Source organism: Herpailurus yagouaroundi, unplaced genomic scaffold (assembly GCF_014898765.1).
Source record: "Herpailurus yagouaroundi ecotype Mexico unplaced genomic scaffold, PumYag 166, whole genome shotgun sequence".
Taxonomy (NCBI): Eukaryota; Metazoa; Chordata; class Mammalia; order Carnivora; family Felidae; genus Herpailurus; species Herpailurus yagouaroundi.
In genome coordinates this window covers 36,210,424-36,226,154 of record NW_024412407.1, presented here as the reverse complement: position 1 = coordinate 36,226,154, position 15,731 = coordinate 36,210,424, and the positions used below count along the sequence as shown (strand labels likewise).

General features: G+C 47.0%; 1 protein-coding gene across 2 annotated transcripts in view; it reads left to right on the top strand.

Moving 5' to 3' along the window:
- Positions 1 to 6: 6 nt before the first annotated feature.
- Positions 7 to 15,731, top strand: part of ETV6 (ETS variant transcription factor 6) — a 260,671-nt gene continuing 244,946 nt past the window's right edge. For both annotated transcript variants that reach the window (XM_040488909.1, XM_040488908.1), the window contains exon 1: positions 7 to 232. In XM_040488909.1, coding sequence (XP_040344843.1) covers positions 200 to 232 — 33 coding nt within the window. In that variant the 5' untranslated portion in view covers positions 7 to 199. The remainder of the gene's footprint in view (positions 233 to 15,731) is intronic.

The window sequence follows — 15,731 nt, the reverse complement described above, 5'->3', positions numbered from 1 at the left end:
CCCGCCGCCCCGCGCACCCAACTCCGCCGGCCGCCCCGCCCCGCGCGCTCGCAGACCCCCGGGGCGGCTGCCGGGAGAGATGCTGCAAGAAACTTCTTAAATGACCGCGTCCGGCTGGCCGTGGAGCGCTTCTGGGTTGGGGAGAGGAAAGGAAAGTGGAAAAAAACTGAGAACTTCCTGATCTCTCTCGCTGTGAGACATGTCTGAGACTCCTGCTCAGTGTAGCATTAAGGTAAAGATCTTCTCCCCCTCCCTCTGCGTGCTCGGAAACCTTGAGCTGCACCGGCCGGGGCAGTAGTGCTGGGCTCTTCCGAGAGGGCTGTTGCAGTTGCCTCGGTTGCAGTGAATTATTTGGGGCTCCGGGGAAGGAGATGCAGCTCTCGGCGGCGGCTGTACCCTTTCGTGTAACCTTGCTGCTCCCCCCGCCGAGCCCCATCTCGGCGCCTCGCCCCCCCCCCCCCAGCCCACCCCCTTTCTTTTTGACAATTAAATGCCCGTCACAATTGGGCAGGAGGAACCCGAGTGGTCTCTAGACCTGTAAGACACCCCCCGTATTAGTGCGCTTTTGTAAAAAAAACAAAAACAAAAACAAAACAACAACAAACCTGCTCCTACTCCTACTGCCAACATGTGACTGAAATGTAACTTTTGTTCCGGAGGGGTGGTCTCCTTAGGAAAAAAAAAAAGTGACTGCATCTCCGACGGGAGCTGAAGAACTTTTTTTTTTTTTTTTTTTCCCTTAAAGGACTCCCGGGGTCAGATCAGACTGGATTTTTTCCCCCCTCCTCTGATTGTAATTTCAAGCACTGTCGGAAAGACAGCCCTGGTGTCAGCTTTTCCTGGGCATTTGCACAATGAATTTCGTTCTTTCTTTTTTAAACCAAGGTAATTAAAGTTGCCGAGTGGTTATTGTACTCCGATGCATCGGAGAGTTGAGTAATCCCAAAGTAGAAAACTCCTGTGATGCATTATCTGAGTGACCAGGCAAAGTGACCTTCCCTGTTTGACAGTGCGGGGAGGGTATCTGAGAGTAGAAATCTCCCGGCTTTCTGGTGGTGTTTTGCAGCATTGTAAATGCAGGATGGTGGATGTTTGCAAACACGGTGTTTGGTTCCAGTATACGTACATGTGTATGTATCGATATCTATAGAGCCGGTGGTGCTGTGGTTTGTTGCTTCTAAAAAGTTGTAAAGTTTGCCACCGTGAGGAGGCAAGATGATTTGTCCATTTCCCCCAATTATTTTTCCTGTCGCCGCATTTATTGAACACTTTATTTATTTCACGATTCCATCCATCCCCCAGGTGGAAGAGCCTTCTGCTTCTGCCGGAGGCTGAAGCCACCGAAGTTTGTTTGTTTTTAGGCTTGGGCCGTTTAATATGTGCTCATTGAGTGGACACTGCAGAAACAATGAACAAATAACCTGTTTTCCTCATCTGTGGGGAATTAGAGAAACCTTTCCTGTTTTAACATGGCTTTTCCATTAGGGTCTGTTTAAAGGAAACAGTATTTTATTATATTTGCTTGCTAGGTTTTCATAATCATACTCAGACTTTAGTGTTTCTTATCAGGTGAGGTTTTCCTGGATTTTAAGATAGGGCTAATGTGAACTTAAAAAGTGGGTTGGGTCTCTTTGTTTTTGCCTCACAGGAATGCCCAGTGGAACTTTTGTGTTTGTGTATACCTGGGGTTATCCGTACATCTGTGGTGAAGGGGGTGTCCCCGTAAATAATTTAAGCTACTTGTATACTTCAAAACTAGTTTCTTTTGCTGTATAAATTAGATTCTACAGTGAGCACGGTATGGATCATCTGTTTGGACGCTTCACAACACAAACAGGGAACTGCATAATAGGGATTAAATCAGTAAATTGTATTTAATTCGATGGCAGTCACTCTGGCATCAGGAAAACCCGACCAGCTACAGGGTCCTCATTTTCGGGTGACCGCAACAAAAAGCTATCCTTTCTGTGACTTTTCTTGATACTTCTTTAAAAAAATTTTTTTTTCCATGTTTATTTATTTTTGGGACAGAGAGAGACAGAGCATGAACGGGGAAGGGGCAGAGAGAGAGGGAGACACAGAATCGGAAACAGGCTCCAGGCTCCGAGCCATCCGGCCAGAGCCTGACGCGGGGCTCGAACTCACGGACCGCGAGATCGTGACCTGAGCTGAAGTCGGACGCTTAACCGACTGCGCCACCCAGGCGCCCCAGTCTTGATACTTCTTTTAAAGGGACCGCATATCCCCACCGTTCTCATGGGCTGATTTATGTGCGTGCATAAATCAGAAAACTCCTACTGAGTGGCTGGTTCCGTTGTACTCCAGTGGGAAGAGTACAACAGCCCTTTCCTTGCTCAGACATGCAGAACCAGTCCCAAACCCAGACAAAATACCGTCTTAAATGTGACATAAAAATTTCTTCCCTTATTGCTTACCCTCAGTTTGTTTGCTTTTTTTTTTTTTTTTTTTTTTAGGTGCCTCTTTTCGTGACTTTGTATTTCCGTGTAATTGAGCTAGATTGAATGTTCTCCACTAGTAATGAAGTATCACTTTTATTTGGATGGTTCTTCACGGAGCCAGATTATGACTGTTCTGTTTGCTGAGACTGTGCATATGTTTAGGTGCACATAGGTGAGGTGTATTTTTTCCAAGGAGTTTGCTTAATTTGCTGTGTTCCAATAATAAGTGCTGCAGATCAAGGCCTGGGGATTATTCCGGGTCATCTGAAAATGTTCTGGTGATGTGTGCAGTGTTTCATTTAGTCCTTGGGATGTGGTACAGTGACTGCATAATCAAAAATGTTTGCTGGCAACCCGCAAGCAAGTACCGGGATTGCTTTTAGAGCCCAGTAAACAATAAACTTTTCTGCGGAGCAGAGAAGGAATGTCAGAGCTGTCAAGGATGACCTGATGAATCTGATGGATTGAAGACATGTGACACGGAAGCGTGGCTCTAGGTGGAGAGATTTCCCTTACTCGTCCACTCCACTCCTGAAACCTTCCTCCCTTGCTCCTGTTCCTTACAAGCAGCTGGTCAGCAAGCGGTAAACTCGGCAGCTGGTGTGATGGCACACAGAGGCAGCCACGGAGGGAAGTGCTTAGTTTACTTCTGAGTAGTGTCTGTTCTACTAGAAAAGACCAGTGTACCATTTGGGTGCAATTTCTAAGGTGAAAGTTTTTGAATCAGTCAATCAGCGACACCTTTGTATGTATCACTTGTGTGGCAGTGGGTGACATTGGATGCCCGATAAAGCGCTTTTATATTTCTTTGGCGTTTTATAGGCATCTTTCCGTCACATAGGGAGGTGACTTTCAGATGCGCATTGTACAGGAGAAGACAGGTTGACTAGCCCAAGGTCACCCAGACTGTCGGCGGAGCACCCACCGTTTCTCTGCACTGAGCTGCCCCAAGCGTGGAGTGACACTCTGGTCCAAGAGTTTAAATGCTTCCCTTCCTGATCATTGGGATTGTTCAAATGTAAGGACGGGGCAACTAACTATATAAAAAGTCAAATAACTTTTTTTCAGAGGATTGTGTGGCTGACTGCACCGGTCATGGGAGGAAGGAAGGAAGAGGCTGTCTTTTCCATCATCAGCCTTCACCTTCAAATCACCTGTTCAGTGTTAAGTTCAGCCAGCTTGCTGTGGAACGTGGCTATGGCCCAGCAGACATAGTCCTTCATGTCTTGGTAGGCTGTTTTAGTCGTGAGGGCCATCCAGGTTACCAAAACTAGTGGTATAACTTCCTCTTCCCCTTTTCACTGCCTCCCTACTTGTCTCTACTCTCCAATATGGTTGGCTTTCTTGGCAGAAAGAAATCCTTTTTCTTTTTTTTTGCTACTAACTTGGATGGATGGATGGATAGATGGATGGATGGATGGATGGATGGATAGATAGATAGATAGATAGATAGATAGATAGATAGATAGATAGAGTGAGTGAGTCCAGGTTTCCCCTACCGGACTCTGAGCTCCTTGGGTTTAGCGATCATTGTCTTTGTATCCTGCTACCTAGCTTGGCACCTGGCATAGACATGTTTCTCAGTAATGTTTGCTGATTTGAAGTGAGGCATGGGAGGAGGTCATTGCCCTTTCTTCTGTTTGTCCCTGTGTACCAAAGGCTGACTTAACACCTGCATCCATTAGCTTGCGTCAAGTATTTAATAGAGACACACTGCTCTCTCAGGGAGGCCTACGACACTCTCTGGGTGTCGGTCCAAAAATGATTATCAGTAGAATTTTGGTATAATAATACTATTTTTATCATTTTGGTAAGGTTAAACAAAAACGTTTGTGTCTAAACAGACAAAGGAATTGAGTAAAAGATCATAAAAGGGCCTGAAGAAATACCTTAGAATCACGTTAGGCTCAGATTCGCAGGCTTCTAAGTTTCCCCTAGTCTCTCGGACAATTGAATCGGGGAACGTTCAGGCTTTCAGAGCTGGAAGACCTTAGAGATCACTTGGGCCAGCCTCTTATTTTCATAGGGAGGGGCTCCAGAGAACGCAGTGGCTTGGCTTTAGCTAATTGGTGACCGAGCCAGGTTGAGAGCAGCGCAGGCCGTGTTCTCAGGCCCCTGCCTTGCATTTGCTGGGTTCATGGTGCATCCCTATAAAAGGCCAAGGACATTCGATACAATAGGCTGCACTCTCCCCGGCACTTCCTAGCTTGGTCCATTTTAATCCCAAGCCAGCTGGTATGAGGGCACGGAGGTATGTGCCAAGGAAGATGCGTGTGGGGGGGAAGCCCTGGGCCCAGAGGGTGTATTGTTAGACGTGAGAAGAGGAAGGAGTAGGAGTTGGGGATCAGGGAAGAGGGACTTGACAGACTTGTATTTGCACCACTGTTTGCAGCACCAACTTTTTTTTTTTTTTTTAATTGTAAGACACGCACGATGTTCCGTTTACTGTCTTACCCGTGTTTAAGCGTCCAGTTCAGTAGTGCTAAGTATATTCACATGGTTGTGCAACAGATCTCTGGAACTTTTTCGTCTCGCGGCTCGGAAACTCTGTACCCACTAAACACGAACTAAACCCTGCATCCCTCTCCCCTCCTCCCAGCCCTTGGTAACCACCTATCTGTTTTCTGTTTCTATGATTTCGACTACTTTAGTGCTCTGTGGAAGTGGAATCCTAGACTGTCATTTTGCTTATCGTAATGTCTTTGAGGCTCATCCATGTCGTACCGTAGCAGGTAATGCCTTTGAGGCTCATCCACATCATACCGTAGCGGGCATGGGATTTCCTTCTTGTTTTAAGGCTGCGTAATATTCCATTTTATGTGTATGCCACGTTTCCTTTACCCGCTCACCCGCTGATGGAGATTTCGGTTGCTTCTGTCTCCTGGCTGTTGTGCATCAAGCTGCAATGAACTTAGATGTGCAGTTATGTCTTCGAGATCCTGCTTTTTAATTTTTTTTTTTTTAACATTTATTTATTTTTGAGACAGAGAGAGACAGAGCACGAATGGGGGAGGGTCAGAGAGAGAGGGAGACACAGAATCCGAAACAGGCTCCAGGCTCTGAGCAGTCAGCACAGAGCCCGACGTGGGGCTCGAACCTACGGACCGTGAGATCGTGACCTGAACTGAAGTCGGACGCTTAACCGACTGAGCCACCCAGGCGCCCCCCGAGATCCTGCTTTAAGCCCTTTGGATGTATGCCCAAAGATGGGACGCATGGAATACAGCAACACTTTTTTTTTTTTTTTTTGTTTACAGTGTGTGAGAAGTCTGGTACTTCTGTGCTGGGCTGAGGGAACTGGGCCTGTTATGAAAAGCGCCCTTTTCTGAGGAAACCTTGGGTGGGCCATAGGCTCTTTTATCTAGGGGTGGCCAAACTTATACCTCAGTTGAGGTGTAGTAAGCTTCCTGTTTCACACAGTATGAGCTAAAAGCATGGCAGTTGGTCCTAGAAAAGTAGCTTCCTTCCTTCACATAGGTCAGTCAAGGGAAGAGGTACCCCTGATGTGGCTACCAGAGAACCCAAAGAAATTCTGTAAATCTGACTTGAGCTGCGTGCACTCACGCCAAGGAAGGTAGAGGGGCAAGGAGGCATGGGGTTATTGGGACGAACGGGAAGAGCCGTTTCATTTTATTACCAACTGTGAAAAGTTGCCCTTTGGTGTGGTTCTCCCAGCTAAGCAGCGCAGTGTTAAATGAAGCCCCCGAGGGTGTGGGGGTTTACAAATGGCATATTTTTCTCTGTGGCTGTGACTTTAGAAAAAGCGCTGGTGTTCGTTTTCAGGCAGAGTCTGGCCCTGCCGTATTCGTTGTTAGATGTGTGTCAGAAACCAATCTCTGTGTGTATTTGTTGCCGAGAATGAATGTGAGTACACTCAGGGTTCCCAGGCCAAAAGGGGCCCCGCTGAAAAACTAATCCCCGCCACACCTAGTATTTGGGGAGTGGAAGAGTAGGCTGAATTAGCAAGAAGTTGGGATTATGGCCCATTGAAGAGAAAACACATTCTTATTTATTTCTCAACATACAGGAACCAGACTGATAACGTGTTGTTCACTGGGGCGTCTCAGGATGAGCCCCAGCGAATAGGCAAAACTGACGTGTGTTCCACATCACCTGTTGGTTAGAAATGAGTGCTACTGTGTGCTCGAAACTGTTCTTTCAGTGTCGAAATGGTACCACAAATACATCATTTGCCTGATAAGCCTTTCTTCTGAGGTAGTGAAAATGTACAGTTCATCTGGTCTTTGTCGAAATGAGCTGGAATTTTCAGACTGTGGGAGGATGGCGGGGGTGTTGAGTGAGGAAGGCATTAGCCCGAGTTTGGTAAGCGTGGACTCCCAGATGACCATGGCCGCGTCTGGGTCCTGTGGACTATGCTTATGGAAAACTGGGGAACACTTGCATTTTGGAGCTTTCCCAATTCTGTGATTAAAGGTGTCTGTCAGCTGTTTTAGTGGTCATTGCTCCTACCTTTTCTCCCCTTCCTCCTCCTTCATCACCACCACCACCACCACCACCAATGTCGTGTATGGAATACCCCTGTGTGCTGGTCTGTGTGCTAAGGGCTTTACCTACATTATTTTGCTTACTCTTCACAACTCTCTCGAGGAGAGAGATTCTGAAAGATTCTGAAGAAAGATTCTGAAAGATTCTGAAGCCCGGAGTGTTTAAGCCATGGATTGGTCCAAGAGCTCACCTGCCATAGGTGGTAAAGCTAGGGCCTATAGTTCCAAAGCATTTTCCATGACTGTTCTTGGGTGCGGCCATCTTTATGAAGAGAAGTAGGAAATCGAGAGTGACGGGGGATGGTGGAGGCTCCCATGAGCTGGGATGAAGGGCAAGAATGGGGCTGCAGAGATGTTTATGAGGCCCCAAGTTCCCTTCCCATTCCGGGTTCCCCGAAGGTGGATTTCTCCTCACTGTTCCTCTCACGGTGTGGAGAGCTAGATGGCCACACTGTGCAAACCATCTTCGAATCAATGTCCAGATCTTCCATTTTTATTCCAATCTCTGGTATTCTCTAGCGATGTTTTGTCTTTTGACGGGTTTCATTTTGGGCCCTTTATGTTGTCAGAAACCTTTCTTTTCCCTCTCTGCCTTTTTCTTCTTTCCCCTGGCACCTAATTTCGCCTGAATGTGGGCGACAGGCTGTGCAGTGTCCTCTCATCCTGTCCAGCCTCTGGGTTGGATGCCTTTGTCTGCGTTACTCTCTGGTCAGTCTCTTTTCCTTCTACAGCTTTTTTTTTTTTTTTTTTCCCTCCCTCGAAACTCTTTATACCATCGATCAACGTAAACTTTTTCTTTAACCCATCCCTCATGTACATCCTCAATACTGTTTGATTTCTAGAAATCTGTTTGAGAGCTTTTCGGATATTCCCTGATTATCGCCTACCACCAAAGGAATCATCTTTTTTTCCCCCCTCCCTCTTTCCTGATAGCCTGACCACACTGGCCTGGTTTATTTTACTTGAGTGAAGAGAGGATTTTGGCCATCTGACTTCACAACATTTTGGATTTGAATGGCTCTAACAAAGCCTGTCTACAGAGCAGATGTGGGGAAGGAAGCAGAGAGAGAGATGTGTGGAGGTAATAAGAAGGAATCTAAGAGCGCCCAAGCCAAATTTCTCATGAAACAGATGAGGAAACTGAGTCCGTTGGCATTTATTTATTAATTTATTAATATTTTATTGAGACAGAGCACAGGCAGGGGAGAGGCAGAGAGAGAGGGAGACACAGAATCCGAAGCAGGCTCCAGGCTCCGAGCTGTCAGCACAGAGCCTGACGTGGGGCTTGAACCCACCAACTGTGAGATCATGATCTGAGCCAAAGTTGTACGGTTAACCGACTCAGCCACCCAGGCACCCCTGAGTCCTTTGGCATTTAAATAGCATGCCTGAGATCACATTGTGCATTGTACCTGAGCCAGAGTCAGAATCAGGTGTTCTGTCCTCGGGCCATGTCCCTCTAACACTGGCTGGGGAAAAGTGATACAGAGCAGACATGAATTCAGAAAGTGGAGCTTTATCACAAGGACTCCTATAGAGTTAAACCCATTTGTATGGCACCCCACAATGACTGATGATATTAATGATCATAATTATGACTTCCAAGTTAAAGACAAGCTTTAAGTTATGAGATTTAGGAAGTGAGAAAATGTAATGCATTTTGGAAAGCTATCCAACAAAAATGTTTGGCATAAAAATAATGTGAAGTTTTAAAAGGCTACGCTTCAGTTATCGGGATGAATGACTTACGAAAAATATGTTAGTCCCCAGTGAAGACAGGAAGGAGCTATCCAATAAATCTGTATGCTCACCAGACCTGTGTACTCCTTGGGGGTATTTTCCCTTTGTGTGTGGGAGTCAGACATACGGAAAACGATCTCATTTCCTGAATGACCTGAAAAGGACGCATCACCCCGCCAGCACGAGCACTAAGGGTGAGCGTGCACAATGATGTAAGTGTCGCCACAGTGTAGTTCCAGTCACCTCTACTTCAGATTTTGATTCGCATTTTATTCTGTCTGGTGTTCTTTGGTTCTCATCTATAAAGTCGATTTCCCTTAAGAGGATTGTAAGTTGCTGGGAAGAGGGGGCCAGTCATTGCCTTACCGCCGAGTCCTTCTCGGGGAAGACCACAGACACGGGAGTGGACCGACAGGAGTGTGAATCCTGGTCCTTGAACTTGAATTTATTAATCTTCATCTTCAACCTGTGAACTCATCTGAAGTGCTAATAAAGATACATGTCTCTTGGGATATGTCAATTTCATAATGCAGCAACTTACTTTGTTAAAGAAAAAAAAAAGGTAGTTCTCTCTCCCTTTATGTATCCTCCACAATATCTAGATCTGGAAGGAGCTAGAGATTTTCTAGAGCGTGCCTACGTGATACAGTTGGTGCAGCGGCCAGAGATGTTGACGGTTTGCTCACGTGGCTGGTAGGTGGCACCTTCCAGAACCAAAGATCTAGGTCTCCCCAGTTGGCCGACTCCCAGCCAGCGTCCTTGCCACTGTCCCACTGGTTTCTCCTAGGGCTGGGGTCACTGAGTCCTGGTTGAGCAAAGCTCATAGTTTAACTTTAATTGAATGCAAGCCTTGACAATAGGACAGATGAGCCAGCTGCGGTTACATGATAATAACCAAGGCCTTTGGCATCTTCCAGTAAAGTTTTGAGGGAATGGCTAGTACGGTTCTGAATAAGTTTCAAAGATAAAAAGAAAAGGAAAAAAAAAAAAAACAACCCTAAGCCTGGAAGTACTGTGCAATGACTCTAACTAGCATTATTACTCAGCACTCAAGTATTTGAACCTACTCAGGGATCCGCTGGTTCACACAGTTGCTTATTATTTGCGGCTGGGGCGAGACTTGAACGAGGGCATCGGTTCTTTAGTCTGCTTTTGTTGAACAGGCAGTTCCACGTCTGTCTGACCACAGAGCAGACACTGTTTGCTGCGGGGTGGTGAATTTCCAGTTTCAAGAGCCGGGAGTATATATGGCTCTTGGTGGAAGTTTATACAGAAGAGTCTGAGAAAGCCAAATTTGTTACTTTGGGCCATGAGGGAGCCTTTGTTTTTAGACGTTCAGGGACCGACGTATCTGTTTTCAGCAGCTGTGTTCTCTTTGCCGTGGACTTGAAATGCTTTCCTGAGTTTTCCTCTGCGTGTCCACGTTCAATGACAAGATGAAATGAATGACCCTTTTTGAGGCACAGTGGGGAGAATGTTGGCTCCTTGTCTGCTGACCCCACGCGGCGGGCATGGGTGCTTTCGGGCTATTGGAAAAAGAGCATAGGTTTGGAAAGAAACCGTTCCTCTGCACTCTTCCTTGGAAAACACAAGTGAAAGCTGGATATTTTCTTCTCAGCTGCCTTGTCCCCTCCCCAGTGGGTTATGACGGGCCATGTAACTTTATCTTTCTGGAGACTTATCTGTGTAACAGGCAGTAACCCCTGCTCCACTGACATCCCCTATATGTGAGGAAGCAGTAACCAAAGATGAGATGCTGACTCTAAACTATTTCCTGGAAGAAAGGAGCTGCAGATACAAATCAGGCTGGTAATTAAAAAAAAAAAAAAAAATGAAGCCCAAAGAACAGCCTGTTTGTCTCTGAAGTTGCCCATTTCTCTAACACCTTTCCTTGTCCCCTAGTGAAAGTGTGGGTCTGGGTGTGGCCCTGGTGACAGCGTTGGGAGGGCTCAGATCTGCCCGCCTGGCCACGGGTGTGGCCAGAGCAGCGCTGGGCTCCCTGATGGAGAATCCAGGTCAAGGGACAATTTAGAGTTTGTGTCATCCAAAGCCTACTAATTAATACTCAGATCAATACATCTGCACTGGGGTGGGCAAGAGGGAATGTCACAGAGACTTGATAGAAAGGGGGGTGGGACTTTGCTGAGCTCTTTTCTGGATTGTTCTGAGGAGCTCAGCCAAGGGAAGGGGACTTTTCTCCACCTTAGTTCCTTCGTTATTCACTGTTGCTTCAAGACCATTTGTCTTTCCCACAGTGTCCTTGACCATCGAATCAGAGTCTCCTGCCAGAGGAGAACCACATAAGAGAGTCTTCTGACTCACCATATGGTCTAGCTGTGTCTTTTCACGTATAGGCAGACTTGTGATCACAGGTGGGGCCCCCAAGGGGACAGAAGTGGATTCTCTTTCCTCTGGGCCCGTGTGTGTCCTTGTGCCCAGCTTCCTGACACAGAGTTGGTACACCCTCGTTTTGGGAGATGGAAAATCGGAAGGATTGGACCCCTGGTGCATTTTGTAGTCGCTGTGTCCTCCTTTTGACCTGAGATGTGGGAGGTTTCAGATCTGTGTCATGAGGTCACATGACTGGTACTTTGCACTGTTGAGACCCATGGCTCTCCTCACTCGTGGGTCTTGACATTAATGGCCAGTGATGGGTGGGGACAGCAGGTCAGGAGTCCCTCTCACTTGGTGCCTTTGATGTGGTCTGTGTTCGAAGTGAGGTGAACGAGGTGGGGAGAGCTGTCATTTGGGACTGAAATATGAGTCACATAGGATCTTGGTCTGGGGGTGTCCTCTTCCCCCTGACCAGGAGGCCTGAATGACCCAAGGTGGCTGACTACATCCCAGATCCCCTGGAAAACTGCTAGCTCTTTATTTGACTTTGTGCCATTTAGTCCTTCCCTTAGTCTGCTGACTTGAATACTTTAGGATGAGGTGGAAGGAGAGACCTTATGAGTCGAAAAGGTAAGAGTTTTTACCCTCCCAGGGCACTTGGGTTGGGTGGCTCCATTGGTTAAGTGTCTGACTTCGCCTCAGGTCATGATCTCACGGTTCATGAGTTCGAGCCCCACATCAGGCTCTCAGCTGTCAGCGCATGGAACTCCGCTTGAGATCCTCTGTCCCTCTCTCTGCCCTTCCCCTGCTTGCTCACTCTCTCTCTCTCTCTCTCAAAAATAAGTAAACATTAAAAAATTATTTAAAATAAAAAAGAGTCTTTACCTTCCGAAAACCGGAGACACAGAGGCTCACTTTCTGAATTTTGCATTGTGCTTTTTTGTGTCTCTGAGACTCTATGCCTTTGACTGTGAGCTGGGTGGTGATGGTCCATTTCTCTGCAGACAGAAGCCCCCTGTAGGTCAGATGTAGCTTTTGAACACAGTGGAATCCAGTGGGGATGTTGGAGGGCACAGGAAGGCCAGAGTGATGATCTTATCATCTTTGTGTTGCCAAGATAGGCGGGGAGATGGGCAAAGGGACCCGGGCGTTCAGATACATCCCAAGTGGGGCACCTGTTAGAATATCTGTCTTACTTACTCCCACCCTTCCCGGTACTTAGGCTCTTCTACACTACCTACCTCAGGAAATGAACCAGGGGGCCCTGATATCAATGGCGGGATATTTCTTGATCGTCTTTTGGGTGCAAGGGGAGATCTGTGGGACAAGACCTCAGAGGGAAAAGAACCCTAAAACTGCAAGAAGGAAACAAGGTCTAGAGCCATGCAGACCCGCTGAAAGGCCTAGTTATTCCTGCAGGGAGGGAAGAGGTGGCCCCAAGGGCAGAAGTCACCGTTACTTTGAGCTAGCTCTTCTGAGAATTCTCCTGTCTCGAAAAATTTGGTAAAATAGCCAAATGGAGCTTCTGTAAACCATGGGGAATGCCTATGTGTGCTTTTGTGGTTAGCTCTCGTGTTGAGCAGTCTGACTTAAGGGAAAGATGCTTCTGTGTACATTTCCATTTCAGTTGTGGTATTTGAAGGTTTACCATGGAGGAGGAGGTGTGGGTGAACGAGAAGACAGTCCTCTTGCCTCTTCCTTCAGTTATATGTAGGTTACAGGCGAAAGTAAGTTCACAACACATCCACTTTCTTATTCGGTCGGGTCCATTATTTTAGGATGGCCCGCAGAGCCCAGGGCAAATCCAGTCACTCTACCTTGGCACTCCTGTTTCTGGACTGCCAGACTCGATGCCAAGTGGATTATTGGAAAGAATTCACTTCACAGGCCCGGCTCCCGGATCGGTGTCTGTGATTCTCCGTGGGGTCTCGTATTAGGGCTCTCTTCTCTTAATCCTTTTGGGACTCCGAGTGGGGCCCGTGCTGACAAGATTATGCTACTTTGGGGAAGTTCTGGCCGCACACTTCCCCAAGCAGGGTGAGGCAAGTGTTGTCCAGCTGGCTGCCTATTGGGCAGTTGGCCATGCTTGGCACTTCTGAGTTTCTGGTACACCAGTTGCCCGAAAGGCAGTCTCTCAGCTGGTCCTGGTGTCCCCAGGGCACAAATGTTAGGCTCTGGAGGAAAATTTTGTAAGTTCGCATTCATTCTTTGTTTTCATGTGTGTGCATTTATGGCATTATAATTGAAGTGCATTTAAAGATGGCTCCACACTCCAAAGCCTAGCAAGTAGCTTCTTTGGGTCAGGGAGAGGTCCCAGGTAAAATTATTGAAGGCCCGTGCGCAAGAACGCGCACTGGAGGTTAGAATGAGCCTGTGCTAAGGAGAACAGTGAGAGGGTCTCAGACACCATGCCTTTAGATGCTATTTTTAGTTCTAGTCATGACTGTGTGGTATGGCTTATGCTTCCTTGGGCATCATTCCGCTTTTATGCTAAGCGTTTGTTCTTGTGACTCTGCGTACATGCTCGTGTGCATGCTCACAGGATCATAAGTCACAGAAATTACGGTATAATCTGTTTTCTAGCTTATAGAGTGAAAGATTGCACAAAACCCAGCCTTGTGGCAAGAAAACCTTACATATAGATGTAAAATATATCTCCTTGGAGGGCTGGCTTTCTGATGGGCTATAAACGGATTGTTAAACAGCAATGTGAGGGGCTGTTAACAAGCTGTTTCTAGGAGCATCTCCCTGGTCTGGTCTGAAAAGGTAATGTGTACATATTAGAGCTATGAAATAGTTTTCCTGTGGTGTTTATACGTTGGTAGATCGTGTGTGTGTGTGTGTGTGTGTGTGTGTGTGTGTGTGTCTTCAGTGGTGAATGAACTGAAGAGATCCTTGTAAATGTTGTTTCTTTTCTTCTACATTAAGTGTCCACATTCTACCTTGGGCTGTGTTCCGGTTTTTTAAACTGGCTTAAGTGAAGAGGTGTTTGGTCAGCCAAACTTCAGAAAGCTTCAGTTCGTTTATGAAAATACCCTATGTATGCAATCGCTGCTTTAAGGACTTAGAAGACACCGATGGATGGGTAAATCACCTCCTCATGAGCAAAGTAGCATTCAGGTTTCCAAGTTCAGCAAAGCAGTGTTCCTATTAGGTATCTAATATGAGTTGAACTCCTTTTCACAGTCAGGTGTCCTAGCTGAACGTGGGTCCGTGCCAGTTTCTGCTACTATTGGATTTTAATGAGAACTCTTTCTTGTTACTAGGATGCCATGCTTCTACTGTGTTCACAGCTGCTGTGTTAAAAAACAGGTGTCTCTTATAATCCTCTGACTGGATCAGTTTGCTAGGCTGGCAAAGCCTCGTTATTATAGTTTTTATTTATTTATCTGTGCCCCACATAGGTCAGACACTGCCAGGAGCTGTTGGTGAGTGGGATTAATGTGAGAGAAGATGGTGGCTCTCCTTGGTGGAGGTTTCTGTGAAAAGAATCCATCTAAGATCTCACACCACAAAGACAGAGCTAAATAAAACTGTCCGGGATACGAATCACAGGGGAGAACAGCCAAAAGAAGGATAGTAAATGAATAGTTCTGCCAAGTCACCTCTCTGTCATTCTTCAAAGGCCAACCTAAAGCCAGTGCTGCCACAAACGCCATCCAGGACTAAGGGGCGTGAGTGATGGCCCTTCTCTGGTCCCTGGCACAGTAACAGATTCATCCGCTGGTGCTTCTTAAGGCTCCTGGTCCCTAAGCTTCTGGAAGGCAGATGTTCTGTCTTCTCAGGCCTGGAAGGCAAGCTGGGGTCCTGCCGCACGCCTCATCCCTCTCACCCTGTTTTTTTCTTCTCCGTCCTCACTGGTGCTGTCTTCCCTCCGGCCCCAGATTTTTCAGGAGTCTGCCACCTCACCGTCCTACCTCCGTGCCCTACACTTTCCAGTCCAACCCACAGTGATTCTTTGCCAGCTAAAATTTGGTCCCTTGAGTTCCTTTTCGACGCTGCCCGTCAGGATGAAACCCAGCCCTTGATCACGGAAGGCCCGGTGCACTCTTCCTTTCCGGAACCCTTCTCCAACCTCCCCCTCCGTATTAGCTTCCAACCAAGACCTGCTCTTCTCTCAAACCACATAATGAGCTTAGTGCCTGGAATCTTCCCCTCATTCTTTTTCCGCCTGGTAGCCAGCCTGTCACCTAAAGCCCATTTCTCAAGCTTTCCGTGTTGCTGATAGGCACAGCGTCCTTCGACTCATTGAACGTGCCTGCTGTTGGCAATGAATTCAGCGAGAGCCCATGGGGAGCAGGAGTCTGAGGGATGCGTTTTTTATGTTTCCAGTGTCCAGCACAGTGCTTGGCACAGAGAAGGTCCAATGTATGTTAGCCAAATAGAGTTGTTTTTTTTTTCAATCAACAAGTATTTATTAAGCTTCTGTTATGGGCTCAGTGGGTGCCAGGCTCTGTGATACGTAAGTGGGAAGAGGAACACCTTGCACAGTCGAAATCCTGAGCAACTGACCCTTAAAGGTAGAGGAAGGAAGAAAGAGAGCTCACTTTCGTTGCAGTGTGAGACCACGAGGCAAGGCTATCTGCACTGTCAGCCCCCGTACCTAAGGTGGTCGTGAGAGACTTCAGCGCTGAACACACACACCCACAGGACCCACTCACACTTTCCCTCTTGATTGCCCACCTTCCAGAGA